Source organism: Sarcophilus harrisii, chromosome 4 (genome assembly GCF_902635505.1).
Source record: "Sarcophilus harrisii chromosome 4, mSarHar1.11, whole genome shotgun sequence".
Classification (NCBI taxonomy): Eukaryota; Metazoa; Chordata; class Mammalia; order Dasyuromorphia; family Dasyuridae; genus Sarcophilus; species Sarcophilus harrisii.
In genome coordinates this window covers 369111434-369138893 of record NC_045429.1, presented here as the reverse complement: position 1 = coordinate 369138893, position 27460 = coordinate 369111434, and the positions used below count along the sequence as shown (strand labels likewise).

The window sequence follows — 27460 nt, the reverse complement described above, 5'->3', positions numbered from 1 at the left end:
ATTTTTAAAAAGGTTTGACTAGGTGGTGGTCTCTGAGGTCCCTTATATCCCTAGATCTATAGAACCTATAATACTATGTATGCAGTATTTTTAAGTTCGTCAAGCATTTTTTTCCATAATAAGCCTTTAAGGTTTGTAGTAGGTGAATGTTATGATTCCTATTTTACATATGAAGAAGATGAAGCTTAAGAAGTTCAAGTGATTTATCTAGTGTGATATAGCTTATTAAAATGAGATCCAAGACTCAGAACTAAATCTTTTAACTTCCCAAACCACTGAACTTTCTACTGCATGAGAAATCTCCTAAACTCTATGACCCCTAGTCTCTACATTTCTCTATGTATATTTTTTTTCTTTAAAGAATGTGTCAAAGTAAGATTCTAATGTCTCTGACCAAGAGCATCACATTTGGCTCAGTTTGCTCTACAGACAGGGCACAATGCCAAGTTAGCATAATTTATATTGTTAGATTTAATAGACAGTGGTAGTATTTTTTTCAATGTTTAACTCTCAGGAGCTTTGTTTTTCCCCTGGGGACTGTACCAAAGAGATTCAAACTGTTCTGAGGGTTTTTTGGTAGATGAGATTTAAAATGAATATATTTTTGAGTTATCTGCCATTTTCTCCAAGAAGCTCAAACACTTTGCATCATTAGTTCTTGAAGCCAAATTGTCCAAAGTTTAGCAGTCCTATTTTTTTTCTTCCAGTCCTCTATTGCCAATGGAATGTAAAAAAAGCCTATCTGAATTTGGTGACACAGATAATGCAAACTTACAGAATCTCTGAGAGACAAAGACTAGTTCCCTTTTGCCATTTTTCAGGTTGGGGAGCTAATTTTACACAGAATAAATCAGATGCTCCTTGTTCCTGCTCATAATCCTTTATTCAGAATCACCAATAATTCCTACCTTAACATTAAAAGATATATGTAGAAATTTCTGAAATATTCATTAGGGAAATACAAGTTCCTTTGTTCTCCAGAACTATCTGTGATAAGAATTGACTTTCTCATTTCACTAAATTTTTTTCCACATTCTAGAAAAAAAAGATAAATGTATGATTAGGATTTCCGAAAGTCTTTTTTATATTGGAAATTGGAAAATGGCAGTCAACAAACATTTATTAAGTACCTGCTAAGCATTGAGGATACAATAAAAAGGTATAAACAAAAACAAAACAAAAACAAAACATCCCTGATGTTAATCAGTTCAGAGTCTAATAGGGAAGACAATCTGCAAAGAATCATAAATAAGATATATACAGGAAAAACTGGAGGCAGTCAGCATGCGGAAGGCATTAGAATCCAGGAGAGCAGAAATAGAATAATATTAGGGTTAGCAGAGGGGCAACTAGGTAATACAGGAGATAGAGCACCAGGCTGAATTCAGGAAGATTCATCTTCCTGATTTTAAATCTGTTCTTAGATACTTATTAGCTGTATGATCTTGGGCAAGTCATTTAATCCCATTTGCCTCAGTTTCTTCATCTATAAAATAAGCTGAAGATAGAAATGGCAAATCACTCCAATATTTTTGCCAAGAAAATCCTATGTGGGGTCACGAAGAGTTGGACATAAATGAAAAATGGCTGAATAACAAGGTTAACAGATTACTCAACCAATGTAGACGTTTAAAAAATGAGACTTAGATAAGATACCAAATGTTGGCAAAGAAGGATATCCCCAAGATTAACAGAAAGATTTGACTCACTTTAGATAAACCAATAAGAATAAAGGTTTGGGGTTGGATTGGATTAGATTCTGATAACTGTTGGTTTACTTAGTGGTCTTTAAAAATACTTGCACACTACAGCATCAACTGAAGACATTACTTATGAGGTGTTAGCTCAACTATGAGATAGCTAGTTACACTTCAAACAAGAGGAAACCTAAAACCTGTTTGGAGGGAATGTATTCCAGACCTGATGAGAATGTCTGGATAGCATCCCAAAAATTCTGCCTGTGGGGGGGATATACCAATAACACATGTTCTGCAAAGGATGTGATATATATATATATATATATATAGTAGATCATTGCCTTTAGGCTGTTCAAGAAATTGAAATACCTGGGAGTATGGTAGAAAAATATGGCACCAGATTGACTGTTAACAGATAATTCAGTTTAATTCATCATACATTTTTCCTTCTGGGTAATCAACCTCTCAAATATGTTTCATATCTCTCAGCAACAAGTTGAAAGGCCATTTGAAATAGTGGATAGGGTGTTGGGTCTTATGGATAGACAAATATGGTTTCAAATCCTACCTTTGTCACATGCTGGCTATGTGACCTCAGGAATTTCACTTAGCCTCCTGGTGTCCTAGAAAACTTTCTAAGCTTATAAATTAGAAATTGGCATTAGTGGAGAAAGTTTCTACACTGGGAGTTCCCTGTCATTAAATCATATTTATGAGATAAGAACACGTATAGCACTGGGAATACAAAGAAGAAAAATGACATAGACTCTCTCCTCCATAGAGCTTAAAATTTAGTAATGAAGAAAGGCTTAATTCAATATTTCATTCCACAGATCTATAATTTCATCATTTTTGTATTCCCTCCACTTCTAGCCCCTCTAGGATTTGGTGGCAGTCTTTGATAATGCGTAAGACTAAAAAACTCATCTGTTGCCAACTTGCTGATGAGCCAACTATGAATTTAGCAATGCTTGTCCTCAGAAGACTTGTCATACAAACTAGTGATGGGATAAGACATCGTGTAAATAACTATTATAAGTCAGAATGTGATCAGCATGAAAAATCACATAGAGAAGAATGAGATTTTGGGCAAAGAAAGCCCCTACTTCTAGTTGGGAGATTTAGGGAAGATTTCTTAAGCTTCCTGACATGAGAGATTTTTGAGGGCAGAGCTAGATCTTGAAGACAAGAAAGGATGTCAGTGACTAGAAATGTAAGAGACCCTTCTGGATATGTATGACAGCCTGTTCAAACTCCAAAAGAAGATGTGAAACATGAGGAACAGTATATAGTTTAATTGGACTGGAACATAGAATTCCTGAAAAAAATTGGAATAAGCCAATCTGGGGCCGGATTATAGAGAGTTTTTAATACCTAGAAAAGAAAGTGTTTTTTTTTTTTTTTTGGTTTTTTTTTTTTCATCTTATAGATTATAGATAGACTATGCCTTTTGAACAGGAAGTGAGTCAGATCACTAATGAATCACTAATGTGATTTTTAAATAAAAGTTGCTTGGAAAGAGATTGAAATTAGAAAGACTACTATCCTAACTGTTCAAGTGAGAGGTAATGAGATTGGGGGGGGGGGGGAATATGTTAATTGGGGCAACTGGATGATGCAGTGATTAGAACATAGGCCTTGGAGTCAGAAGGAGTGAGTTCAAATCAAGCTTTAGACATTTATTTACTAGCTAAATGATCCTAGGCAAATCACTTAATCATGTTTGCCTTAGCTTTCTCATCTATAAAATGAGCTGGAAAAAGAAATGGCAAATCATTCCAGTGCCTTTACCCAGAAAGCCACAAATGGGATCATGAAGAGTGAAACACACTAATCAACTAAACAACAATGAAGGCATTTCTGGGTTTCAGTAACACTAGTTTCCTTGGTATTCCTTGTATAAGACATTTCTTCTCTCAAATGAATGCATTTTCACTGTAGGTAAAAATGGAAGTCCCCATGCTTGACTCTTCATTTTCCTCTCCTGGCTTCCTTGACTTCCTTCAAGTCTTAACTAAAAATGCATTTTCTACAAGAAGTTTTTTTTTCCAAAATCTCCTTAATGCTGGTGACTTTCCTTGTCTATTATCACCAATTTACAATGTAGTTACTTTGTATATAGTTGTTTTAAGGATATCACCCTATTATACTGTGAGTGCATTGAGAACAAGGATTACTTATTGTTTTTCTTATATTTCATTGATTAGCACAAAGACTGCTATAAATGAGTCACTTAATTTATGCTTGTGTATTTGACTTGTCTGGAGAGCCTGCATTGGAATGGTGACAATGAGATTAGAAAGAGCAAGGGAGGACCACAAAGTATTGTGGAGGAAAGATCAATGGTATTTAGCCACAACATTAGAAGTACTAGGGTTAGAAGAGGAAAGAGTCAAAGATGACTTCCAAGATTTCAGACCTGGATTACTGAAGTTTGGGGTGCCATCAATAACACATAAGAAATTTGGGGGAAAGGGAAGGTTAAGGATGAGATGTTTGGAGTATTTTGAATTTTGACATACTGAAAGGATATCTGGTCCCAGCTTCTGTCAATGAGAACTGTGTCAGAAAGAATAATGGAAAATGGTTGATTTTTTTAATCCACTGTATTTAACTATAGATACTTTTTTTTTTTCACCAATAGAGAAAAATGTATTAAAGCTTCAACATGTATCAAAGAAGCAGCTTTTAGGCATGTCAGACAAGTAGATCAGCAATATGCAAAACTTAATAGCTGGAATACGGAAACAGGGAATCAGTGAAAGTCTTTGAATCCCATAATAACATTTCTAATTGTCCTTCATCACCCTATAATAGCATTGTGGGAATTTTGCAGAGAACAACACTGATACCATTATGTAGCTGCTTCCTGAGGCAGGTTAGTAAGGACAATATATCACATTTGAATGATGTTAAAAGGTTTTTTAAAAGTTGTTTTCTTTGCAACCTTCAAGTTAGTTATCACATATCATTATTATCTCCACTTTTCAGAAGACAAAAAGTAACCGAACTAGGATTCAAACATAGGTCTCCTTTTGCTAAATCTGTCTGCACTGCTTTGCCTTTCTCTGAGCAATCTTGCTTTTCACCAAGGTACACTACATTTTTTCTCAGAAGGAATCTACTTCATTGCTTCCAGATTTATTTACTTTTGGAAACTGAGACCAGTATGTGACCATAGAACTGGTTTTTGGTTTTTGTTCTTTTTTCTTTTGTGTTCTGAGAAAAGCAGCTTGAATCCTACATGCAGACTACTCTAAGCTGATATAGCTGTCTTTCTACTGTGTGTGTGGGGGGGTGCCCCTCTTCATAGCAAAATTTATTATTTCTCTTGCCATTTAATTAATGCAGAAATGTCTATTTGTTCTCTTCACAGTCTGTTGTGTTAACTGTGTGTTTTACTCAGCTACTTGGAACTGTGCCCCTCCTCCTACTTGCCTCCCCTTCCCCCCATCCGCCCCAATGTACGACAATGAATGTTTATTTGATGTGAGGAAAAAAACAATTTTCAGCAGTATTATATAACAGCTGCTGCAATTTGGATGGAGGAGGGAGAGAGAAGAATAGGAAAAAAATTGGGGTTTTTGAATCATGTTATATAAACAAGTGAGTTAATCCCTATAAGACTAGAATCCTCCTACACACTTCTGCTCCTAGATAACACATTTTTGAGAACTCTGTTGTCTTCTTCCTTGTAAAATCTGTTTCTCTTTAATGTGTCTCAATGAAATCATTTGCAAAGCAGGCTATTAGGTGGTTGTTCTTGGGATTGTTCCTGTCCAATCAGATGATGATGATGATGATGATGATGATGGTGATGGTGATGATGATGGTGTTAATGATAAATGACATTTATGTATTGCTTACTATGTGACAGGTACTGGTGCTAAATGCTTTGGTATTATTATTATTTTCTCATTTGATCCAACACCCCTAGGAGGTAGATGCTGTTATTATGCCCCTTTAATAGATGAAGGAATTGAGACAAACAGAAGTTAAGTAACATGCCCAGATTCACACAGTTAGTATCTGAGATCAGGTTTGAACTCAGAAATCACGATGCCAGACCCAGCTTTCTATTCACTGTGCCATCTTGTGCTTCGAAGGCTCTGCTATACTCATGGTCCTTAGTTTAGAAACTTAGTTATTCATTATTTCCATACTGTTAGAAACTGAGTTACTAAATCCTAAGATTCCAAGACATTTGAAATATAAGATCTTAAAAGCTGGAAGAGACTAAGAAGCTATCTAGTCTAGGAATTTTTTTACTGGACTCCTTCAGCAAATGGATGAGACCTTTCTCAGAATAATATATAGTTTTAATAGCATTTTATTTTTCAAATACATGCAAAGAAAATTTTCAACATTCACCTTTGCAAAATTTGTGTTCCAAATTTTTCTCCCTCTTCCTCACCTCTTCTCTCTTCTAGACAGCAAGCATTACAATATAGGTTAAACATTTAGATTAAACACGTGCAATTCTTCTAAATATATTTCCATATTCATCATGCTGTGCAAGGAAAATCAGATCAAAAGGGGGGAAAACATGAGAAAGAAAAAACAAACAAGCAAACAAATAACAAGAACAGTGAAAATATATGCTTTGATCCAAATTCAGTCTCCACAGATCTCTCTGGATGCAAATGGCTCTTTCCATCACAAGTCCACTGAAATTGTTTTGAATCACCTCATTATTGAAAAGTGCCACATCCATTAGAATTTATCATCACATAATCTTATTGTCACTCTGTATACTGTTCTGGTTTTGCTCACTTCATTTAGCATTAGTTCATATAAGTCTTTTCAGGCTTTTCTGAAATCAGCCTGCTCATCATATCTTATAGAGCAATACTATTCCATTACATTCATATACCATGACTTATTCAACTATTACCCAACTGATGGACATCCACTCAATTTCCAGTTCCTTACCACTACAAAAAGGACTGCTACAAACATTTTTGCACATATGGGTTCTTTCCCCTCTTTTATGACCTCTTTGGTGCAGTTTTATAGCCCTTTGAGCATAGTTCCAAGTGGCTCTCCAGAATCGTTGGATCATTTCACAATTTCAATAACAATGCTTTAGGGTTCCAGTTTTTCCACATCTTATTATTTTCTTTTCCTGTCATCTTAGCCAATCTAAGAGATATGAAGTGGTACCTCAGAGTTATCTTAATTTGCATTTAGAGAAATGCAATTGTGATCAATTGTGATTTAGAGTATTTTTCACATGATTAGAAATGGCTTTAATTTCTTCATCTGAAAATTGTTTGTTCATATCTTTTGTCCACTTATCAACTGGGGAATGACACATTCAGAATAATATTTTCAAGTAATTGAAAGAAGTGCTAGATTTTAGTTCAAGATTAGTGACAATAATTATGTATTTTCCCTATTCAAGCTCACAGACCACCCGAGATTGATCCATGGATTCCTTAGGGAGTCTGTGGAGCCCATTTTAAAAATTCCAAGCTATACCAACTTTCTCTTTTATCAAATAAGGAAAATGAGTCTCTGAAAATTTAAGTGATTTAACCAAAGCCATATAGGTAATAAGCAGCAGATTTGAGATTGAAATGAAACCCCTATTGCTCTTTTGTACCTCAGGGATCATTTTTCACCGTGGAAGAATACCCCAATATATTCCATAATTCAATTCAACAAACATCTATTAAATGTCTATTATGTACAAGACATTAGGCTGGCTATTCATAAATGAGAAGCATAGGCCATAGATGGATCTGTGAGAGGCAACTAGATGGCTCAATGGACAGAGCACCAGATCTAGAATCAGGAAAATCTGAGTTTAAATCAAGTCTTAGATACTTACTTGCTGTGTGATCCTGGGCAAGTCATTTAATCCCATTTGTCTCGATTTCTACACATGAGCTAGAGAAGGAAACAGGAAAACACTATAGTATCTTGGCCAAGAATTCTTAAAGGGGGTCATAAAGAGTCTGAAATTACTGAACTTTATGGATCTGTGATCTGATACTAATAGCAACACATTCGATGGATGCTTATCCTTACCTTTCTATAAATATTTCAAATCTAGAAGATCCATTCTCCTCATTGGAAGCCTTGCTTTAGTTCTTTGAATATTTACAGGGTTTCAGTGAAGTACCAAATCTCCCCATATACATAATAGCTGCCCAACTTGGACCCATCTTATTTTCTACATACCCAGACAAAAATATAGTAACTCAATTTTCTGTAATCAGGGTAGCAGACATTTGAAATGCATAGGTAAACACTAGGATCTGTAATAAGGATGACAGAAACCATGGGCTTTGAGTTCTGCCCTTGATTATATAAATTTCCCATTTTCTCTGTACCAGGAAGAGCCTTGGATTTGAAGGCAGAAGGATTGGGTTCAAATCCAGGCTGTTGACACTTTGGTGATATTGGACAAATCACATAACTTCTATGGGCAACAATTGTTTACTTGGAATATGAGGCAGTTGAAATAGATAGATGAGAGAGAGAGAGAGAGAGAGAGAGAGAGAGAGAGAGAGAGAGAAGAGAGAGAGAAAGAAAGAGAGAGAGAGCTGCATGTATATATACACACATATACATACATATAAATATATGTTTATTTATAAATATGCATACACATAAATGCACACATATACAAATATTATTGTGATTTTTTTTTGCTCTGGTATATAAATATTATTTGTGTATGTATGCTAGGGGAACTCTGCTCATACATTACTTTCCCTTAATTGCCTACATATGTAGTACGGGACAATACCTTAATTCTACTGCATATATTTCCTAGCAAGATTTGTTGCTGATCCATATCATCATAAGCTAGATGGATATCATTGCTTTATTCTTCTGATGGATTTCATCTCCTTTCTAGTCCACTTACTTTCTTAAAATGTATTCAGGGAATATGTAATATGCCATTACCTATTCTGTATAGTGTGTCCCAGAAATGGATAGTGTCTTATCCAAATCATTTATTTTAAACCCAAAATCATGCTTTGAACTTGTCAAGTACCTTCCTGTGAATCCATCCTTCACTAAGTGACTTAAGAACACAGTTCTTTTCTCTCAAGTGTGCTCTTGAATACTCCCAAGCTTTTCTCATATCAACTCTCTCAGACTTTCTCAACTAAATTTTCCCCACTACAAATGTTACTGCAGAACTTTCCCTTCTGTTTCATAGAAAAGCCATGATCAGCATCAAGACAGGGTGGTATCAGATGGATAGTGCTATAGACTTGAAATCAGAAAGAAGCAATTCCCACAATGAACACTTACCAGCAATCTGACCCCGAAAAAAAAATCCCTTCACTTCTGTGCTTCTCAATTTATGAGGCATCTGGAATCTAATCTATAATCCTGTGTTCTATGAATCTATCCTCTTTTCATACTCTTCCTCTTTTACCCCAAATATTCTGGATACAGTTCAGCTGATGTTCAATAGAGCACTTTAAGTTTACAAATTGCTCTAGATGTATTATTTCATTTATTCTCACAACAAACCCTGCCAGACAGGTACTATTATTATCTCCATTTTGCAGATGAGGAAATAGAGACAGGCAGATTATATGAGTTTCCTAGGGTCATAAAGTAAGTACCTAGGGAGGATTTGAACTCATATATTCCTTACTCAAAGTTTAACATTCTATGTTTGCACCACTGAATTGCCTCAGACATACATAGTTCTACACTATCTTCAAAGAAATACCTTTACTTGATTTTGTTGTTCTTTCTCTCTAATTCTCTTCATTTCACTATGAAATATACCAAAGACATGGTTTCTTTCCTCTGTTTCTTCATCAGTCAGTCACTTCTTAACTTCTTGGAATCTGACTCCTTTCAAGCCTTTTTACAGTTGACATTTTGCATTTTCTGAGGTCCCTCATTTAAATACACATCACCTTAGTTTCTCTTGAAGGGGTATGAGGTTAAATTCGGGGCTCCCCAAAACTAGCCTCTCTGGATAATAGCCATATCTCTTCCCCATTTTCTCATGGGACCTCGTACAATTCCTGTGGTGCCATTCTGTCCCTCCCAGACCCTTCTTAAATTTCTGGAAAAATTTCTCAGCTTATTTATTTTCCTTTCCTCACAGACACTAATTCTCCACAATATCCCTATGAGCTAGTAATATGTATCCTCTGACTTTCACAGAGAAAAGTGATTTATTTAATTTCATCAAAGGTGTTGTTTGAAATGTCAACAAAAGAACCTGTTGTCTCATCCCTATCAATCGAGTATTCTCTCCTCTTAATAATAACTCATTTATATGGCATTTTCAGGCTTACAAAACATTTTCCCCATATCAGCCTGGTGAGACAGATAGCAGAAACATTATCTTTATTTTGCAGAAGAAGAAACTGGAAATTAAAGTGACTTACCCATGGTCACAGCTATTAAACATCAGAGATGGATTTCAAACCCATACCTCAACATACCAGACCCAACAGATTTCCTCTGTACCACAGTGCTTATCATTATCTTTGCTTACGAAAGCTTCAATATGTTTTATATGAATTCCTGTGGTAACATTCATCCTATTTTGCTTTTGGAAATCCCTCAGGGACATACTGCCAGCAGAGAGAGGTGGAAGCAATTATGGAAGGTGATGAGGATGACCGGAGCTGCTGCTGCTGTAAGCCAGGTCACCTGCCCCACCTGTTGTCCTGCAATGCAGCTTTCAACCTACGCTGGCTGACTTGGGAAATCACTCGAACTCAGTATATTCTGGAAGGATACAACATCATTGACAATAACGCAGCCACCATGCTACAGGTCTTCGATCTCCGAAGAATCCTCATTAGATATTACATCAAGGTACTGATTCTTTTTACAAGTGGACAATTGAGGAGGGTTTTATGATTGAAATTAGAGTTTAAAATTCTGGATTGAAAGTCCAGACAGCTGGATACTATTCCCAGGTTTGCTATGGGTGGATCAGTCAGTTCCCATTTGGACCTTTCCTTTTGACTCCAAAGACTTTAGACTTTAAACTTTAGAGACTTTAGAGAAATCCAAAATCTTTGAATACATTAAGTTCATTAATAAGTTTCGTCACGGAAACTTCCCCTTTTCCAAATACTATTCAACCAAGAGGAAGCAAACCACAAAGTGCAGCCCTAGGCTTGGAAGAAAAAAACCTGGACATTTTTCCTTATTAGGGACTCATTTGGGACAATTTTATAAGCCACATGGATGTTGCAGGACTTTGGGAAAAGATTATCACATTGAAGTTGGGGAAATTCAACTTCCTAGCAGCCCCAAAGTTCTGTTACCTTTGTGGGGAGTTCTCACTTAGGGTAGGTCTGCCCTTTACAGCAAAGATAACATGTGCCCCTTGAGGAAATAGAGATCTATGAGCAGGAAGGGGGGTTACATGATATTCTAGCAACCTTTAGTAATGTTGTTTTGTTCAGTATGGGAGCCAAGGTATTAGTCTAAGAATGAAAAATTATATAGTTTTTTGAGGAAAGGTGAACATCCACCACAAAGAGGGAGTTTTGCTAATTTTACTGACCACTTATGGGCATGGGTATGAATCCTTTGTATTTTCTGGGAGCTGAGAAACCTTTTAGTCAATGACATGAGATAAATTCTGATGTTCCCAGAGTAAACATTAAGTGAGAACACAAACTATTATTGAGTTGTTATTGAGAAACTTTCGAGATTGAACCTGTTCCTATGAATCCCAAGCTGATAGTTTGAAACAAAGGATTGCTTGTTTTTATTTTGGTCTAAAAGTATTAATCTATCAGTGTAGGGAATTACTAGTGTGAAGAAATTCCAATTCCTGCTTCCATACAAATCAGCAACTCATCTATAAATTATAGTCTTAGAAATTTGCCTGGGGCACTAAGAGCCATAAGTTACAAATTTAAGAAAGGTATAGAAAATATATGCTGTTTTGGAACCTTTCCCTCCGAGGAAAAGTGTCAGAATGTATGAAAGTAGAATGGAGGCCGAAAGAAACATGATTAGGGTTATCTTGGGCGGGGGGGGAAAGTTTCCTGAAGAAAAAGTAAAGGTAATAGAAAATGATTATAAAATAAGGCAGGGTTGTCAAATATGTGGCCAACAGGACACATAGGGGCCAACAATACTTCATAGAGTAAAATGTAATTGAGAAATATTTAACAAAATAAATAATTGAATATAATAGATATAGATATAGATATACATGTGTGAGTAAGTTAAGATGTAGCTAATGGGAATCCTTATATACAATTTACTAAACCCAGCTTCCATTTGAGTTTGACAGTGTTAGGATGGGGTAAAATTTAGGGTGACTTAGTAAAGCCCCTGCCCTTGAGATAATAAATAATAATAATAGCTAGCATTTACAAAGTATATAAGGTTTATAAAGTGCTTTAAAAATATTATTTCATTTGATCCTTACAACAGTCCTAGGACATAGATGATATTATTGTTTGTATTTTATAAAGGTAGAAACTAAGTAAAAAAAAAAAAGTTAAGTGGCTTGCCCAGGGTTACAGAGAAAAAGTGAATGTGAAAGGCAGGGTGCCAAATACAGCATTGATCAGAAAGGAACAAATATCTGGAGTTGAAACGTCTGAATTCAAATGTACTGCTAATTAATGAACTCCATCTCTCAAGCACCTATGATGATGCACGTTACTCACCTTCTGAAAGAAGATGTAGCAACATGTATTTCTAAACTAGGCTATTGTATATGGATTTGTTTCATGATACATAAGTGTTAAAGTTTTTATCACCATTTTTAATTGGAGGCACGGAAAATTTGGGAGATAGCAATGGTGAGTCTAAAAGGGAGAAAAAAGAGGAGTCCATTGAAATATTTTTAAAGGTATAAAAAGGAGAATAGGAGGTAGCACAGACAGAAATTAAGTTAGTTGCTGAGAATCAAAATTGCTAAGCATTTGAGACCACATTTGAACTCAGATCTTCCTGACTCTAAACCCAGTACTTTATTCACTGTGCCAACTAGCTTCCTAGTATAGATACATACGTACATATATATAAATATATACTTACATACACATTTACAATATATGTCTAGTATATATAATATATATATATACACACGTATATATTTTAGTGTTATATATAAAAGACATTTTCATTATATGTCATAAATCTCTTATTATATATTATGAATGTGTGTGTAGAATGGGGGTTGCCTGGCTAATGCAAATTATTCATGTGGAAGAGACTAGAAAGCCTACTTGTAAAGGAATCGTAAGACAGAAAGAGACAGAGAGAGAGAGCTTTAATTAAAAAAAAATTAATTTTAATTAAATTAAATTAAAATTTAAAATATTTATCATATTTAAGGTTATATAATAGAGATGTTTCTATTATGTTATCATAATTTTTTGCATATATGTATATGTGTATTTGCAAATAAGACCCAATAGTGTCCCTGAAAATATTTCTCAATTTAGAATGAATTAATATAAAAGTGTCTAAATCTAAAATCCCTACAGAAATCACTTATATTAAACGCTAGTTTATCATTTAATTACAGTGGGCAATGTGGTACTTAGTCCCTTTAGCTGTGCTATTGTCTAGCTACATCAATTTGAACAAGTCACTTATAAACTATGACCCTCAGTTTCTTCCTTTGTCAGATTACAAAGTTGGAATAAATGATTGATCAACTAGCCTACAAGCATTTATTTAAAAATCTAACATGGTCCAGGTTCTATAATACTTCAGATTCTTTACAACTCTAACTTTCTACAAGTCAAAGTTATAACTCTCAGTAGGCAACTGGCAATTCCATCCCCTAACTAATAATACTAAATGGTACTTAGCACTATCATTTGGGGAGGGAGTGATATGGTGGGAAAAGGGGAGACAGCTAATGCTGTAATATACTTCACTTTTAAGCTAGGAATGCAGAATCTTAGAATAATAGTTATTTAAAATCGAGGAGCCAATTCTTTTCAGGGAGAAAAAAATAATAATGTCTTCTGCCTTTGGTTGCTGAGTGAATAAAACTGCTTTGCTCTCTGAGCTGCATCAAGATTGAAAAGTTTAGTTTCTTTTATTTAGGGTTTACAGTTTGTGTTGTTTTGTTTTTGTTTTGCTTCGTTTTTTTTGACAGGGAAGCTGAGAAGGAAAAAAAAATTCCCAATAATTCCTTTACACAAAAGGATTTTTTTTGTTCTCTCCTAATAAAGTGGGTCACTTCCCCCAGCCTCTCTGCATATATTTGAAATCATTTCCTTCCTGAAGACTAGAGATTTTCCCCTGTGCCTCCTCTATCTCTCCTTAGTTTATTCCTGTTTAAATACCTCTTAGTATTCAAGAAATCAGCTGTCTCTGAGTGCCCTGTTTTGCAGTCTCTTCAAAGAGAAAATGTATTTATCAGTTGTTCTGCAGGTTGAAGAATGAAAAATATATCTCACCTGCGAACATGTAGTACTGTCTGTCTTTGTCCATCTCCCTAGATTTCTCTCTCTATTTAAATTCTGATATGCACTTTAAATGACAAGTCAGAGATCTGTGATATTAGGGACTAGATATTTTAAGTGACTTGAGAGGACTGCTGTCTCCAAAGGGCTTCAGGATATACGCCATCTTGTTTTGTTTTGTTCAAATCTTGCTCACTGATACTACATGTTTATTTATCAGTTTCATTTATTCCTATTGTGTCTTTCATTCTCATGCATCCTGAAGGATTTTATATCCCGCTATCATGCATGATATCATCAGTCTTAAGAAATGAAGATAAAAAATGTTATGTGGCTTATACTCTGTTCATGGTATTCTTGACTTACAAACCTATGAGAGATGTTGTTATTATGATTTCTTTTGTCTATCTAGGAAAGCTAAAGCAGAGAGATAGGTTGATTTTTCCAAAGTCACAGAGCAAATGACAAGAACTTTTAGCTGTCACAGCTCTGAATTCTTGTAAACTTCTCTGAGTGATATTCATTTTTATGTAACTCTAAGTATCACTGAAAATAGCTACAATGGTGAATTAATAATCCACTATCACCCCTACTACTACTACTATCACCATCACTTCCCCCCCTACCACTACTACAATGACTATTGTTGGTATCATTAATAATACTATTATTAGTAATATTATTATTACTAATAGCTTTTATGTATATATATATATATGTGTGTGTGTGTGTGTGTGTGTGTGTGTGTGTGTGTGTGTATGTATCACCTTTTTTGGAAAGAACTTTTCAAATATTAACTCATTTGGTCTTTACAACAATTCTAGAAGGTAGATGCTATCATTATTCCCATTTTACAGATAAGGAAATTGAGGCAAAGGGGAGTCTCACTAGTCACACAGCTAGTAAATAACTGAGAATAAAGATAAACTTAGGTTTTCCTCACACCTGAGCCATCTAGCAATTGTTGTTGCTACCCTATGCACTTCATGTTCTGGGGCTCATTTTGGAGTCCAAGGTTGGCAGGAATCTTTTTTACAGAGGAGTCCCTGTTGCCATTAAATAAGAGGATAATAGTATCATTTCAGCCCAGAAGGATTAGAATATTACCATCATTGTTGGTTGGAGCTTTCTCAAATCCAAGAGTACATTAGCATCTGTGAAAAGCTGAGTCCACCATGTTACATTCATTTTACCAGAGACCATCAGGGAATGGTATTGTAGTTTAAAACAAAAGCAAGAAAAGCTATCCATTCATCTTGCTTTCCCTAGTGCGGAGGAAGGAATTGTGGGCTGCTGGGGTGGGGACCGACATAGTGAGTTTAAGGAAATAATGTCTATTACTTATAAGATGAATTACCAACTTACTTGCACAGATCTTGGGGGCCAGAGCCTTTCTTTGTTTTAGGCAGCCCCTAGCAGTGCTGCTTTCATTTCATTGTTTGGAAGGTCTATAATTTTAATGGTCTGGAAAGAGTACCAATTAAGAATCTGATCTCGTCATGAACATGAATCCTCCCTGGTTAAATCAGGGACAATGATTGCACACCCATGCACAGCAGATGATATCTAGATAATATGCACAACCATGTTTCAAGCACTAGGATCAAGCCTTAAGTAACATCAGGCACACTTTAGTTTTTCTGTTCTGATGAGAATGTGAAGACTTAAAGGGAGTAAATCCTTCACTGGTCTCCTTCAATATGTTAGTGTCCAACTTACTTTTTCCTTTTTGGGGTCAAAAGATAGATATCATTTTTTGAAAAATGGTGCCATTTGCAAACTAGTAGAAGGCTTTGTAGAAAACAATGATTTTGAACAGAATAGTAAGGTATAAGGTATAAATTGTTTCCCACTTGACAATAAAAAGCCATAGCATTATCAAATTAACACATTTGATTGTGGAAAGAAAAAACAACAGCTTTTGTAGGTCATCAGAGATATATCCATAAATGTTTTTTAAAGAAAACTTTTATTTTCTTCTTTTTTTATTTTTTAAAAAAATAGGTTTTTATTTTGTTTTCTGCTTGTTTTGTAGTACACAACATTATATCACAGAAGCATCTTTAGTTTAGGGTCTCTTAAACTTTTCCTATTCATGATCCCTTTTCACCCAAGAAATTTCTATGTGACCCTGAGTATATAGATATGTAAGATAGGAGTTTCTGACATTATTTTCCAGTTTTCTGAGCAATTTTTGTGAAATAGTGAGTTCTTATCCCAGAAGCTGGAGATTGGGGATCCATCAAATACTAGATAACTATAGGTCTTGATTATTGTGTGGTGGGTGTCTAATCTATTCCACTGATCCACCACTCTATTTCTTAGTCAGTTCCAAATGTTTTTGAAGACTGCTGCTTATAATATAGTTTTAAGTATAGTACTGCTAAGCCACAATCCTTTGTATTTTTTTCATTAATTCCCTTGATGTGTTTTGAAAATCTTAAAAATAAAATGCTATTATTATTTTCTAACCAGCCTGATTCCATAAGTTGCTCAATAGAATCATCAGTGAATACACTGTTACCCCAAATCCTTGAGGGGGGATGGAGAAAACACTTTAACCTTTCCATTGGGTTCCCAAAAAATGTATATCTAGCCTAAATACTGTGGCACAACATTCAGAAATTCTTTCATAGTTCTAAATATACTCCTGTATATGAGACCTGCCCTGGCTCCCTTTTCTTTATACAAAAGGCAGAGGTAGCTACAAGATTATGCAGTAGATGCCATTTTTGCAATTCTGGTCATTTAAGCTCTGTTAACCATTGTTTTCTGATGATGTTCTTCCTTATTCCAATAGACTCTGAAACAGGACTCTTTAGAAAAGTACAAGTGGCTTTTACAAGATACATCTAATAGGAAATAGGGCTAAGAGGACATATGAAAATGTTCTTATTCTCTGGAGCCTGACTTATTTTTGCTTTTTTGACTTTTATAATGGATGAAAGATTCTCAAATCTTGCTTTTCCTCTACAGAGTATAATATACTTTACAGTGAGCTCCCCCAAACTCCTGTCCTGGATCAAAAATGAATCAATCCTCAAGTCCCTGCAGCCTTTCGCAAAGTGGCACTATATCGAACGTGATCTTGCAATGTTCAGCATTAACATCGACGATGATTATGTTCCGTGTCTTCAAGGGATAACCAGAGCGAGCTACTGTAATGTGTATCTGGAATGGATTCAGTATTGTGCACGCAAAAGACGGGAGGTACGTAGGGATATGTGTGTGAGAGCAAAGGGGAAGCTTCACTGCACTATGGGCAGAAAGCACAATTGCAATATGCTTACTGAGTTCATTTTCTCCATATAGTTGATTTTGTTTAAGTAAAATAAATTAACATGAGTAATTTTGAGAGAGAATATAACAGTGGGTTAGAGGCACTAGGTAGCACCATAGAGCACAAAGCAAATTTGCAGTTCAAAATCAGACTCAGACATTTATTAGCTGTGTAATCTCAGGCAAGTCACTTAACTCTGCCTCAATTTCCTCATTTCTAAAATGACCAAATCCAGTATACTTGCCAAAACAAAACAACAACAACCAAAAAAAAAATTCCAAAATGAATTCACAAAGAGTCAGACACAACTTAAATGACTAACAACATAGGATAGTGGATAGATAGCATTGGAGTCAGGAAAATTTAGATTTTGAGTCCTGGCCTCTGAGATGCAATCACTATGTGACCCTGGAGACATCATTTCATTTCTCATTGCTACCAGTGACTTTTCAAAACTAAGTTTCAGAGTAAGTACCATTCTGCATTAATAGAGGAAATTTCCTCATTGGGAATTCCCTATACCAATAAAATCACACATTAGGTGGAAAAATGATTCTTAAAAAACCATTAGGTGTAATACAATGAAAGGAAGAATATAGCAGCCTTTCCCTCCCCATTCACCTTTGTGTATACATCAGTTGTCTCAGGGCCACTGTGATTTGCCCTCTTCATTAACTTTATACTTGAAACTCGTTTTTAAATTATAACACCAAAGTGTATTCTGCTGAAATCCATCTTCAGGATGATTTGCCAATTAGTGTAATTTATGATACATATTTTATTATCATAGACCTGCAAATTCTATGAGACCTTTTGTTACTTTGGTACCACTATGATTGATGCAGTTTGATGGCTCAGTGGATAACATGCTGGGTCTGGAGGCAAGAAGACCTGAGTTCAAATCCAGCATTAGACATTTACTGACTATGTGAGCTTGAAGTCCCTTAACCTCTGTTTGTTTGATCTAAGGAGAAGGAAATGGCAAACCTCTCTGGTATCTTTGCCAAGAAAATCTCATGCAGAGTCATAAAAAGTAGAACACAACTAAACAAACACTACGATTAGCTCTTTCTTATGATCTCTACTGTTTATATACTGGGGTTAATTCTGGTTAATTAGCATAGTCATGAGTCAAGGAAAATGGTATGTGTGTGTGTGTGTGTGTATCCCTATACATATATATATATATATATATATATATATATATATATATATATACCCATACAATCTCCCCCATAAATATACTTATGTAGATAGATAAATATACATATGTATTTATAGAAATGTCCATATATGTTAAAATAAATATGAAAAATGAAAAAAAGCATGAAAACATTGCTTGAAAATTCATTTTTTGCTGTGCTCCTTCTGAAAAACCAAGGCTTTGTATAGGAGGAAAAGGAAGATAAGGGAAGCCTGGCAGTTTCAAATTTAGAACAACTTCAGCAAAGAATAAAAGATTGGGGGGAGGGAAGGTCATCAATCAATAAGCATCTATTAAACTCCTACTATGTTCCAGGCACTGAGAATACAAAGAAATTCAAAGACAATGCCTTATCTTTAAGAAGGTTATACTGTGATAGGGGAGAGACTCTCTCTTTTTTTCTGTCTCTGTTCTTTCTCTTCTCTCCTCTCTCTCTCTCTCTCTCTGTTCTTTCTTTCTCTCTTCTCTCTGTTTTCTCCTCTCTCTCTGTTCTTTCTCTTCTCTCCTCTCTCTCTCTCTCTCTCTCTCTCTCTCTCTCTCTCTCTCTCTCTGTTCTTTCTCTTCTCTCTTTCTCTTCTCTCTGTTTTCCTCTCTCTTTTCTTTCTCCCCTCTCTCTCTCTCTCTCTCTCTCTCTCTATATATATATATATATATATATATATATATACACACACACACACACACACACCTATATGTACTTATGTGTGTTTGTGTGTGTGTAAAATTACAAGATAAATGCAGAGCAGATAGATGTTAACATTAGAGGGAATAAAGTAAGCCTCAAAGAATAACTGTATTATCTCTATGGTTTTGTCCAGTCTTTTTCTCATGAAGATAAGCAAGGGCTGTGCTCCATCTCAGCAACAAATACTTATTGATTAGCAATCACAAAACTTGCTCTCACCAGATTAGCCAATCAGTAACTACTCTCACAGGTCACAGTGGTTTCTCCCAACCAGGCTGTGGTCTGTGAATGATCATCTTGATGGCCATTCTAGAAATCCCAGCTGGTAAATGCAGCAAACAAAGCCTCATATCTTTGTCCTTTGATTAAATAAGTTATTTTTCTTGCAAAAGATATCTTGTTATTATGTGAAGCATTTAAGATCTTCTGACAGAATCTATCTGGAAGAAAATTTTTATTTGTAGCTTGTATAATTGTAGCTAATGCATAAAGACAATTCAGTATTTTTTTTGCATAAATAAAGTCCTTGTTTCCCAATCAGGAAACCATGATTATAAGACTTCCTACTGATTATAAGGGAAGTCCTACTAATTTATCAAATTTATCCCACTTCATACACTGGGTTTTTTTAAAATCAAAGATCCCTATTTGGAGCCTCACTAAAGTAAGAATCAATAGGATTTGAGTACTAATATTAACTATCACAACCTTCTCCCCAAATGATCCCTCCATTTGTTGTCACTTCAAGTTTTAGTCATATCTGACAATGAAATGGGCTCTATGATAAGGTAGTGAGATCTTTGTCACTAGAGGTATTCAAATAAATATTAAGTTATCTCTAAAGGATGTTACTATAGCGATTTTTGCATTTTGTAGGAGATTAGACTAAAATATCTCAAAAACCTAAGCTCAGTTTTATGGTTCTGGACATATAAATAGACTTTCTAGTTCAGTAGAGTTTTCGATATGTTCAATTTGCAAATAAAATGATCCTTCTTGTGTTTCAACCTTTACAGCGTTTGGACAGTGATGAGGACTCCCCTTTGGTTACTCTTTCCTTTGCTCTGTGCATCATGGGAAGGAGAGCTCTAGGAACTGCCTCACACAACATGGCCTTCAGGTAACAAGAGAGGAAGTAATGGGGATTTCCTTGGCTACTGGGGGTTTTTGTGTGGATGCTACATTTTTTTCTGCAGACTTTAAAGGGATATTTTGATTATTTCAAACTAGAGTGTGAAGGGGAAGAAAAAAAACATTGAGAGATCTTGCTTTGTTTTTAAAAATAAGTTTTTTTTTTTTTTTTGTCTTGGTGAGAAAGCAATTAATTAGATTGATTTGAAGGGCTGGAGATTTCTAGATAAGGATATTTGCATTGAAGAATATCATAATATTAATAGGTTGCTGGAAAGGCATAATGGTTGAAACACTAAATCAATAGGCATGAAGAAGTGGATTCATACTGCTTTTTATATTTACTAGTTGTGTAAGTCTAGGTAAATTACTTGAACTGTGAAAGCCTCATGACCTATAACATCCTTTCCAGTTTTAAGTCTTTGATACTATGTTACCAATTCACATATGGGTAAAAATGTACATTGGTACAAAGAATTCTTATTCAAGGAGTTCTCTTACATTCATAAAATCAGAGATCCTTTATTCATTTGCCTTTTAGGTTATTAACAAAAAAAAAAATTTCTGTACCAATTTGAATGTAGTAGTTACCTTCTAATTTAAATCATATTTGAAGATGTAGAAATATTAATTTTCCTTTCCTAACCCTGTCTTCATACTCTATCCTTCAAGGTTGCTATTAAAGAAAGTGTTGGGCTCAGTAAGTAGCTCCAATGTATCTAGCTAGACCAAGCACTCACCTGTGCCCACATTCCCTGACTTTGATTTTTTTCCATTTTAGATGCCCACAACACACCATTTCCTATGTATCAAGGAAGAGACCAATAGAAGTCTATCATTTCACTGGGGAAAAAAAAACTTAGACTAGTGGATATGCATATAAATTCCTAGGGATGTATCAAAACAAAAAGAAAAAACATCACTTTGCAAAGAACTAATGGGTCCAAAGGAAAAGTCAATATACCTTACTATTCACTAATAATGATAGCTATCACTTTCTGAGAAATGCCAAATGTATAACCTCTTCCTCTCCATTTTCCCTAAGCCTAAACCATTTTGCACTTCTTGGCCTAGGTACAATAATCAGCCACAATCTCCTGAAAAGGACATCATATGTTTATTAATTTATAATTTTTGTAACTTCCCAGACCCCCTCCCTTTCCTGGCCTGTACTCCCATATATGTGTTAATTTATTTTATTTGAATGTGAGCCCTTTAAGGGCAAAGGGAAAGACTTTCTCTCTCTCTCTCTCTCTCTCTCTCTCTCTCTCTCTCTCTCTCTCTCTCTCTCTCTCTCTTTCTCTCTCTCTCTCTCTTTCTCTGTCTCACACACTTTCTGTCTGTCCATCTCTGTCTGTCTATCTCAGCATAATGTTTAGTACACAGTAAGTATTTTATTTTTAAAAGTTTTTTCCATTTATTCACATAATGCTTTTAAGGTTGCACAACAATTTATATGATTGTCTGGATATTCACAAAAATTCCATAAAGGAAGGAGGAAAGTGAGCTCTCCAAACTTCAGTGCACAACACAACCTTCAGGTAATGAAAGGGAAACAATTAGAGTTTTCTGAGTTGCCCAAGGCAGCTGTATGGATGCCCCTTTTCCTCTGCAGACTTTAAAGAGACATTGTATTATCTTCCTTCTTTTCTTGCTGTTGTCTGACTCTTCAAGTTCCTATTTGGAATTTTCTTAGTAAGTACTCTGGAGTGGTTCACCATTTTCTTCTCTAGCTTATTTCAAGAAACTGAAGCAAGCAGGATTAAGTGACTTCCCTGGGGTCACACAGCTGGCAAGTATTTGGGACTCTATTTGAACTCACTAAGATGAGTCTTCCTAACTCCAGGCTGGGTGCTCTATCCACTATGCCAACTAGCTGCCTTGTCTTCATTGACAGAAGAGGAAAATTATACATGGAAATTAATAATTATTTTTCAAATTAAATATATAGTCATTCAATTCAATAGATAGTTATTAAATATTCATCCTATATGACACATTATGTTAGGCACTGAGGTTACAAAGTTAAAAATGACAATCCATGGCTGCAAGAGGCTGACCATATATTGGGGAGCTATGACATATTTGTTAAAATAAGAGGTAGCCAACAGTGGTGATGAACACATCCAGCCAAAATACTTTAGGAAAAACTGAAGGGGGAAAAGCCACTGTCACTAGCACCCAACAGGAGAGAAGAAAACTTCCCTAATGTACATGCAAGTCAAAAGCCAAGTTCCATACGTCTCCCATTTGTTGGTACCTCCTTGGAGAACCAATGAACTAAATTCAGATTATATTGGGCAAATTTGCCTTAGGTTATTCAGTAATGTGTCTTCCTCTTGTTTCTTGTCCCTAGTTTTCAGGATACCCAGATAAGATACACATTCCTTGCAGAAGTTCCCCTAAAATCTAGCTGACCACCTTATGTGAATGGAATGTGGTCTTTTTCCCCCTTTTCTAAAGTTCTTGCAAAAATGTATTATAAATTATCAGTCTGCTGTAATTCATTAGTGGCAATCTGTTAGGTGAAAGAAGTTGTAAATTGTCAGTTGATAAGGAGACAGCTTAACTTCTTGTTATCAGTTTATGTTGTCATTTAACTCTGGGAAAAACAGTTTATTTCATCAGCAACATTTCAACTCTTGCATTCCAGCATTTTCTGCCTTTTCTGTATGTGAGAAAAGTCAAATCTCTTAGCTTTAATATGTTCTATTAGGGTATCTTGTAGAAACATTCCTCCTTGCCATCTTGCAACCAACCAACCAAACAGGATGGATCTCTTTTCAGTCTTCACAGATAGTATCCCTATCATGAACAAATAGAAGAAATTAAGGAAATCATTCTCAGATTTCCTAAAATCGTAGACTATCTGCTCAGAACCTTGCACTTATTGAAACCACAGACAGATAGATACAAGGAGATGTAGAAAGGTGCCAAAAAGGATTTTGTTTTTTGCAGGGATCAGATAGAGAGGCAGCCGAATTCTCTCTGTGGTATTTCAAGAAAGTAGTTAAGATGACAATATGACAAGCCATCTCTTCATCATTTTAAGAGTTTTTATTTTATTTTATTTTATTTTACAAGTGCTTACCACTTAAAGATAAGCAGATGCATTGTGGAACATTTTGCCATTTTGTTTCATATCTCAAATGCTTTCAAAGACTTCTTTAATATCCTTCTCTTTGAACACCTCATTCAGAATGTGTCAGGTTCATGCTTTTCATTTCTTGCTCCCCTTTCATTTTCTCTTGATTGAGCAGTATGCTTGCGGGCTGCTTTTATTTTTTTAAATTTTATTTCAATGGGATTTTCCTTATTTTCTTCACTTTCATGTCTTAAAATAAGTCAACTCCACTTGTTTATTTCCAAACTTGTGAGGTTTAAAAAAATCTCAAGATTATTGGGAGTACTCTGTGGACTTTCAAGGAATAATTAAAATAACTGTGGATACTGTAGGTTGATGAGAGACCTGCATCACCCTATAGTTTTATGATGTAGTTTTATTTTTTCTCTTTAATTTAAAGGGAAAAAAGAATGTTCCTTATCTGTTGTTCCTAGACAAGATTGTCCCTATTTCTTAACTATAATATCACCTGAGGCAAGGATTTTTAATCTAAGATATACAGACCTCACAAGTCTGTGAAGAGATTTCAGGGAGTTCATGAACTTGGATAAGAAAGAAATATGTATATTTATTTTCACTAATTTTTTATTTTCCCCATAATCCTATACATTTTATTTTATGTTTTTAAAGTCATTATTCTGAGGAGTTCATCGGCTTTACTTATTGCCAAAGGGACCTATAATACACAAAAAGGTGACAAGTCCCAGACCTAATGCATATTTTCTTTCTACTGCCTGCCACCACTAGAAGAAAGAAAAGTAAAATCCATCCATGTTTTTGTAGCATATTCAATACATTCCAGTGCTCTGAATCATTGCCTTTTTGGAAGTTCCAATCTATACACCTTAGCCTGAATGGGAAATAAGTTATATTCTGGTCATATCCTGAATTTCATATAATACTAGATGATCTGAGAGTCCTAGGCATAAATAAGCTAAGTGTTCTCTCAGTCTACTAAACTAGATCTCAGGGATTTAGTGATGAAAGACAAGGTCCTCTTATTCCCTACAGCCTTACTACAATGTTATCTCCCCTCACCCCCAGGCATTCCTCAATAAAATAAGCCATTCATTTAGAATATCAAGAAAAATTAATAGAATGACTTGGGAAGTAATAATAAACCACAAACAATGAAAACGAACAAAGAAGTATTGCTAATGAAAATACTAATGCGATACTGTAATGGTGTAACATGGGTGGAAAAGTAAAAATGTAGAAATAGTTCTGTGATTCATAAGACAGGGAAAGCCAATATTTTGAAGTCTACCAAGCATGGAGAAAACTGGAATGAGTAATAAAATTATTTACAAAGATGGAATGATTTTCATGAGGAATCAAAGGAGTTGGTATCATTTAGCTTGGAGATTAAGAAATGACTCTATTATCATCTCCAGATACATGAGAGGTTATTTAATGAGTTGGATGCTATCCAGTTCTTGACCTACAAAGGAAGAAAAAAAGTAGATAAATGAGCATTTTGTAAAAATAAAACCAAAGGATTTATTTATTTATTTTTATGTAAGAAAGCCTCTAAAGTTCAAGAGGCTTCCAGCATTTCAATTCAGTTCAGCAAACTTTAAATTCTAAGCTGTAAAATTCTAGAGAGATAGAAAAGAAAAGTTATACAATCCATATCCTCCAGGAACATTCTAGTAAGAAAATGAATGGTTTGCTTTCATTTGCTCTCTAAGATCTTCCAGAAATAGAATAGAAAAATTGTTTTAAATAGTTTAAATAAAGTATTGGTCATCAGAGTTATATATGTCAGATGTTGACACATTAGGCTATCTTACCTACAACATTATTTCTCCAAGTATTTAATAACTATTCTCCTCTCCTGACTTGTAGTATGCATTTTCATTAGAAGGAGAAAAAGGATAATTCTTTTCTGATCATTCCTACTGAACCACTATCATGGCAACCGTTGGGTTAAGAGTATAATAGTCCAAGGTCAAGATTGCTAGAAATATAAATATAAAGGATGAACCAATCCCATTGCCAAGGGCTACATTCTAATTGGAGACAAGTATATATAATAATATATGCAGCATAAATATAAAGTGGGAAAAAGTACAAATATATACAGTTATTTAAAACATGAAAGGGTACTTGCACCTGGGGATATCAAGAAAGGTTTCTGGCAGATAATGGTGCCTAAGCTGCATTTTTCTTAAAGGAAGAGTGGGTCTCTCTAAATTGGGATTGGAGGCAGAGTATCTTCTCTCTTGAGTAAGCAACAGTCAGGTTTTAAGTGTGGTATTTAGGTTGTTGCCATTGAACTGGGCTAGCTTTTCAATGTCATCAGCATTCCAATTAGAGTTAATTCTAAGAGTTAAAGGAAGTCTGGGGAATTGTAGTTGTACGATTTCTGTCTTTCCACAATAATTTTACAAAACGACTTGAATACAGGATTATTATTTGGATTGATTTTTCAGAGCCACAATATAATAGGAATCTCATTTTAGAACTGAAAGAGGCTTTAGCCAACAAATCCCTGTCCTTTCATTTTAGAGATGAGAGAACCAAGGCCCAGAGAGATTAAGACACTTTCCCGGAGTCACAAAGCAAGTCTGTGTCAATAATGGATGTTGCATTAAATATCCTGTGTTATCACTCTAAGGAGAAAATCATGGACTGATTTTTCTGCACAGAAAGAAACATCTGCAGTTTGTCAATCCACGCTGTATATGAAGGCTATAGGGATAGAGATGTGACTTCCCCAAGTAAGGAGCCTCTCTATTTATATAGGTTTCTACATTCTCAGAAAGCTTAGAGAGTTACCTGGGGAACTGAGGTACAATGACTTGTATAGGATCACACAAACAGTTTGTCAGAGACAGAACTTGAACTCAGGTCTTCTTGGGTCTAAGGCTAGCATTCTCTCTATTCATTACATTATCCTATCTTTCTGATGATATTGACCTAAATAGTGGGGAATTCCTGATGACTGGTGTCAAGAGTGTGGGCTAAGACTTTTCTTACAACAATGGTCAAGAGAACCATAACACATTTAACTACTGTTGCTCAGACTTGATTTCTGAGTAACTCAGATATTAAAACATATATTCTGGACATGCTGCTAACATGAATGGCTAAAAAGGAGAGAAGGAAGAAATGAAGAGAAAGAAGGAAGAAGGATAAGAGAGTGCAGGAGGGGAGGGGAAAAGGAGAGAAGGAACATGAAAACACAAAGAAGGAGAGAAAATAAAAAAAGAGGGAAATAACAGAGTCTCTGCCTTCAAGGAGTTTATATTCTACCTATTTGGAAAGTCATTGCAATTTCTACAGAGATATTTGTCTCCCAGTTTTCTTTGGTAGTATTTCTGGCAGTATGGTTACTTTAGTCAGACATAATACATATGTTTGCTTTGTTCTGTATCTATATGAGATTAGAAATCATTAGTCAGGAGACTCATATTCCAGGCCAAGAGATGCAGATTATGTCGTGTCTCAAAAAGTGATTTACAAAGATTTGTACATGGTTTGCAAGTATCTCATTTACTAATCAGTAAACATGGGTAAATCCAGACTGTAAATCAGACTTAATTGTGTGCATATGTTCTCTAAGCTTTCCATTTACAGGACTGTACTAGAACAGAAGGCTCTCTACAATCTGTAAATGCTTTTGAATATTGACAGTGTTCAGAAATTAACTAACATGATCAAATCAATCATTTTACCAGCAGTCCCATAGAGGAACCTGGAGAAACTTTTGTACCATTAGGGCTCTTTATGTAAGGCCTGGGACTCATTAAAAACTGAATGCACACACAGCCCATTGTGGTACATCACCCCAAATCTATAATGTCCACTCTCCCTCTGATACATCCCTCACTGAAAGACAGAAACAAGATTTACTTGTTTGAACTGGGACCTCTACCCAGAGTGTACAAAAACAAACAAACAAGCAACACCAACAGAGACAAACACAGAAAAACCCTAGCTAA

The 27460-nt window shown here is 35.2% G+C and overlaps 1 protein-coding gene across 4 annotated transcripts in view; it reads left to right on the top strand.

The window, feature by feature from the left end:
• The window catches only part of PCNX2 (pecanex 2), a 357972-nt gene that overhangs the window by 295451 nt on the left and 35061 nt on the right, over positions 1 to 27460 (top strand). For all 4 annotated transcript variants that reach the window (XM_031966919.1, XM_031966916.1, XM_031966917.1 and 1 more), the window contains 3 exons: positions 10255 to 10508; positions 17066 to 17299; positions 20275 to 20378. In XM_031966919.1, the coding sequence (XP_031822779.1) occupies positions 10255 to 10508; positions 17066 to 17299; positions 20275 to 20378 (592 nt within the window). The remainder of the gene's footprint in view (positions 1 to 10254; positions 10509 to 17065; positions 17300 to 20274; positions 20379 to 27460) is intronic.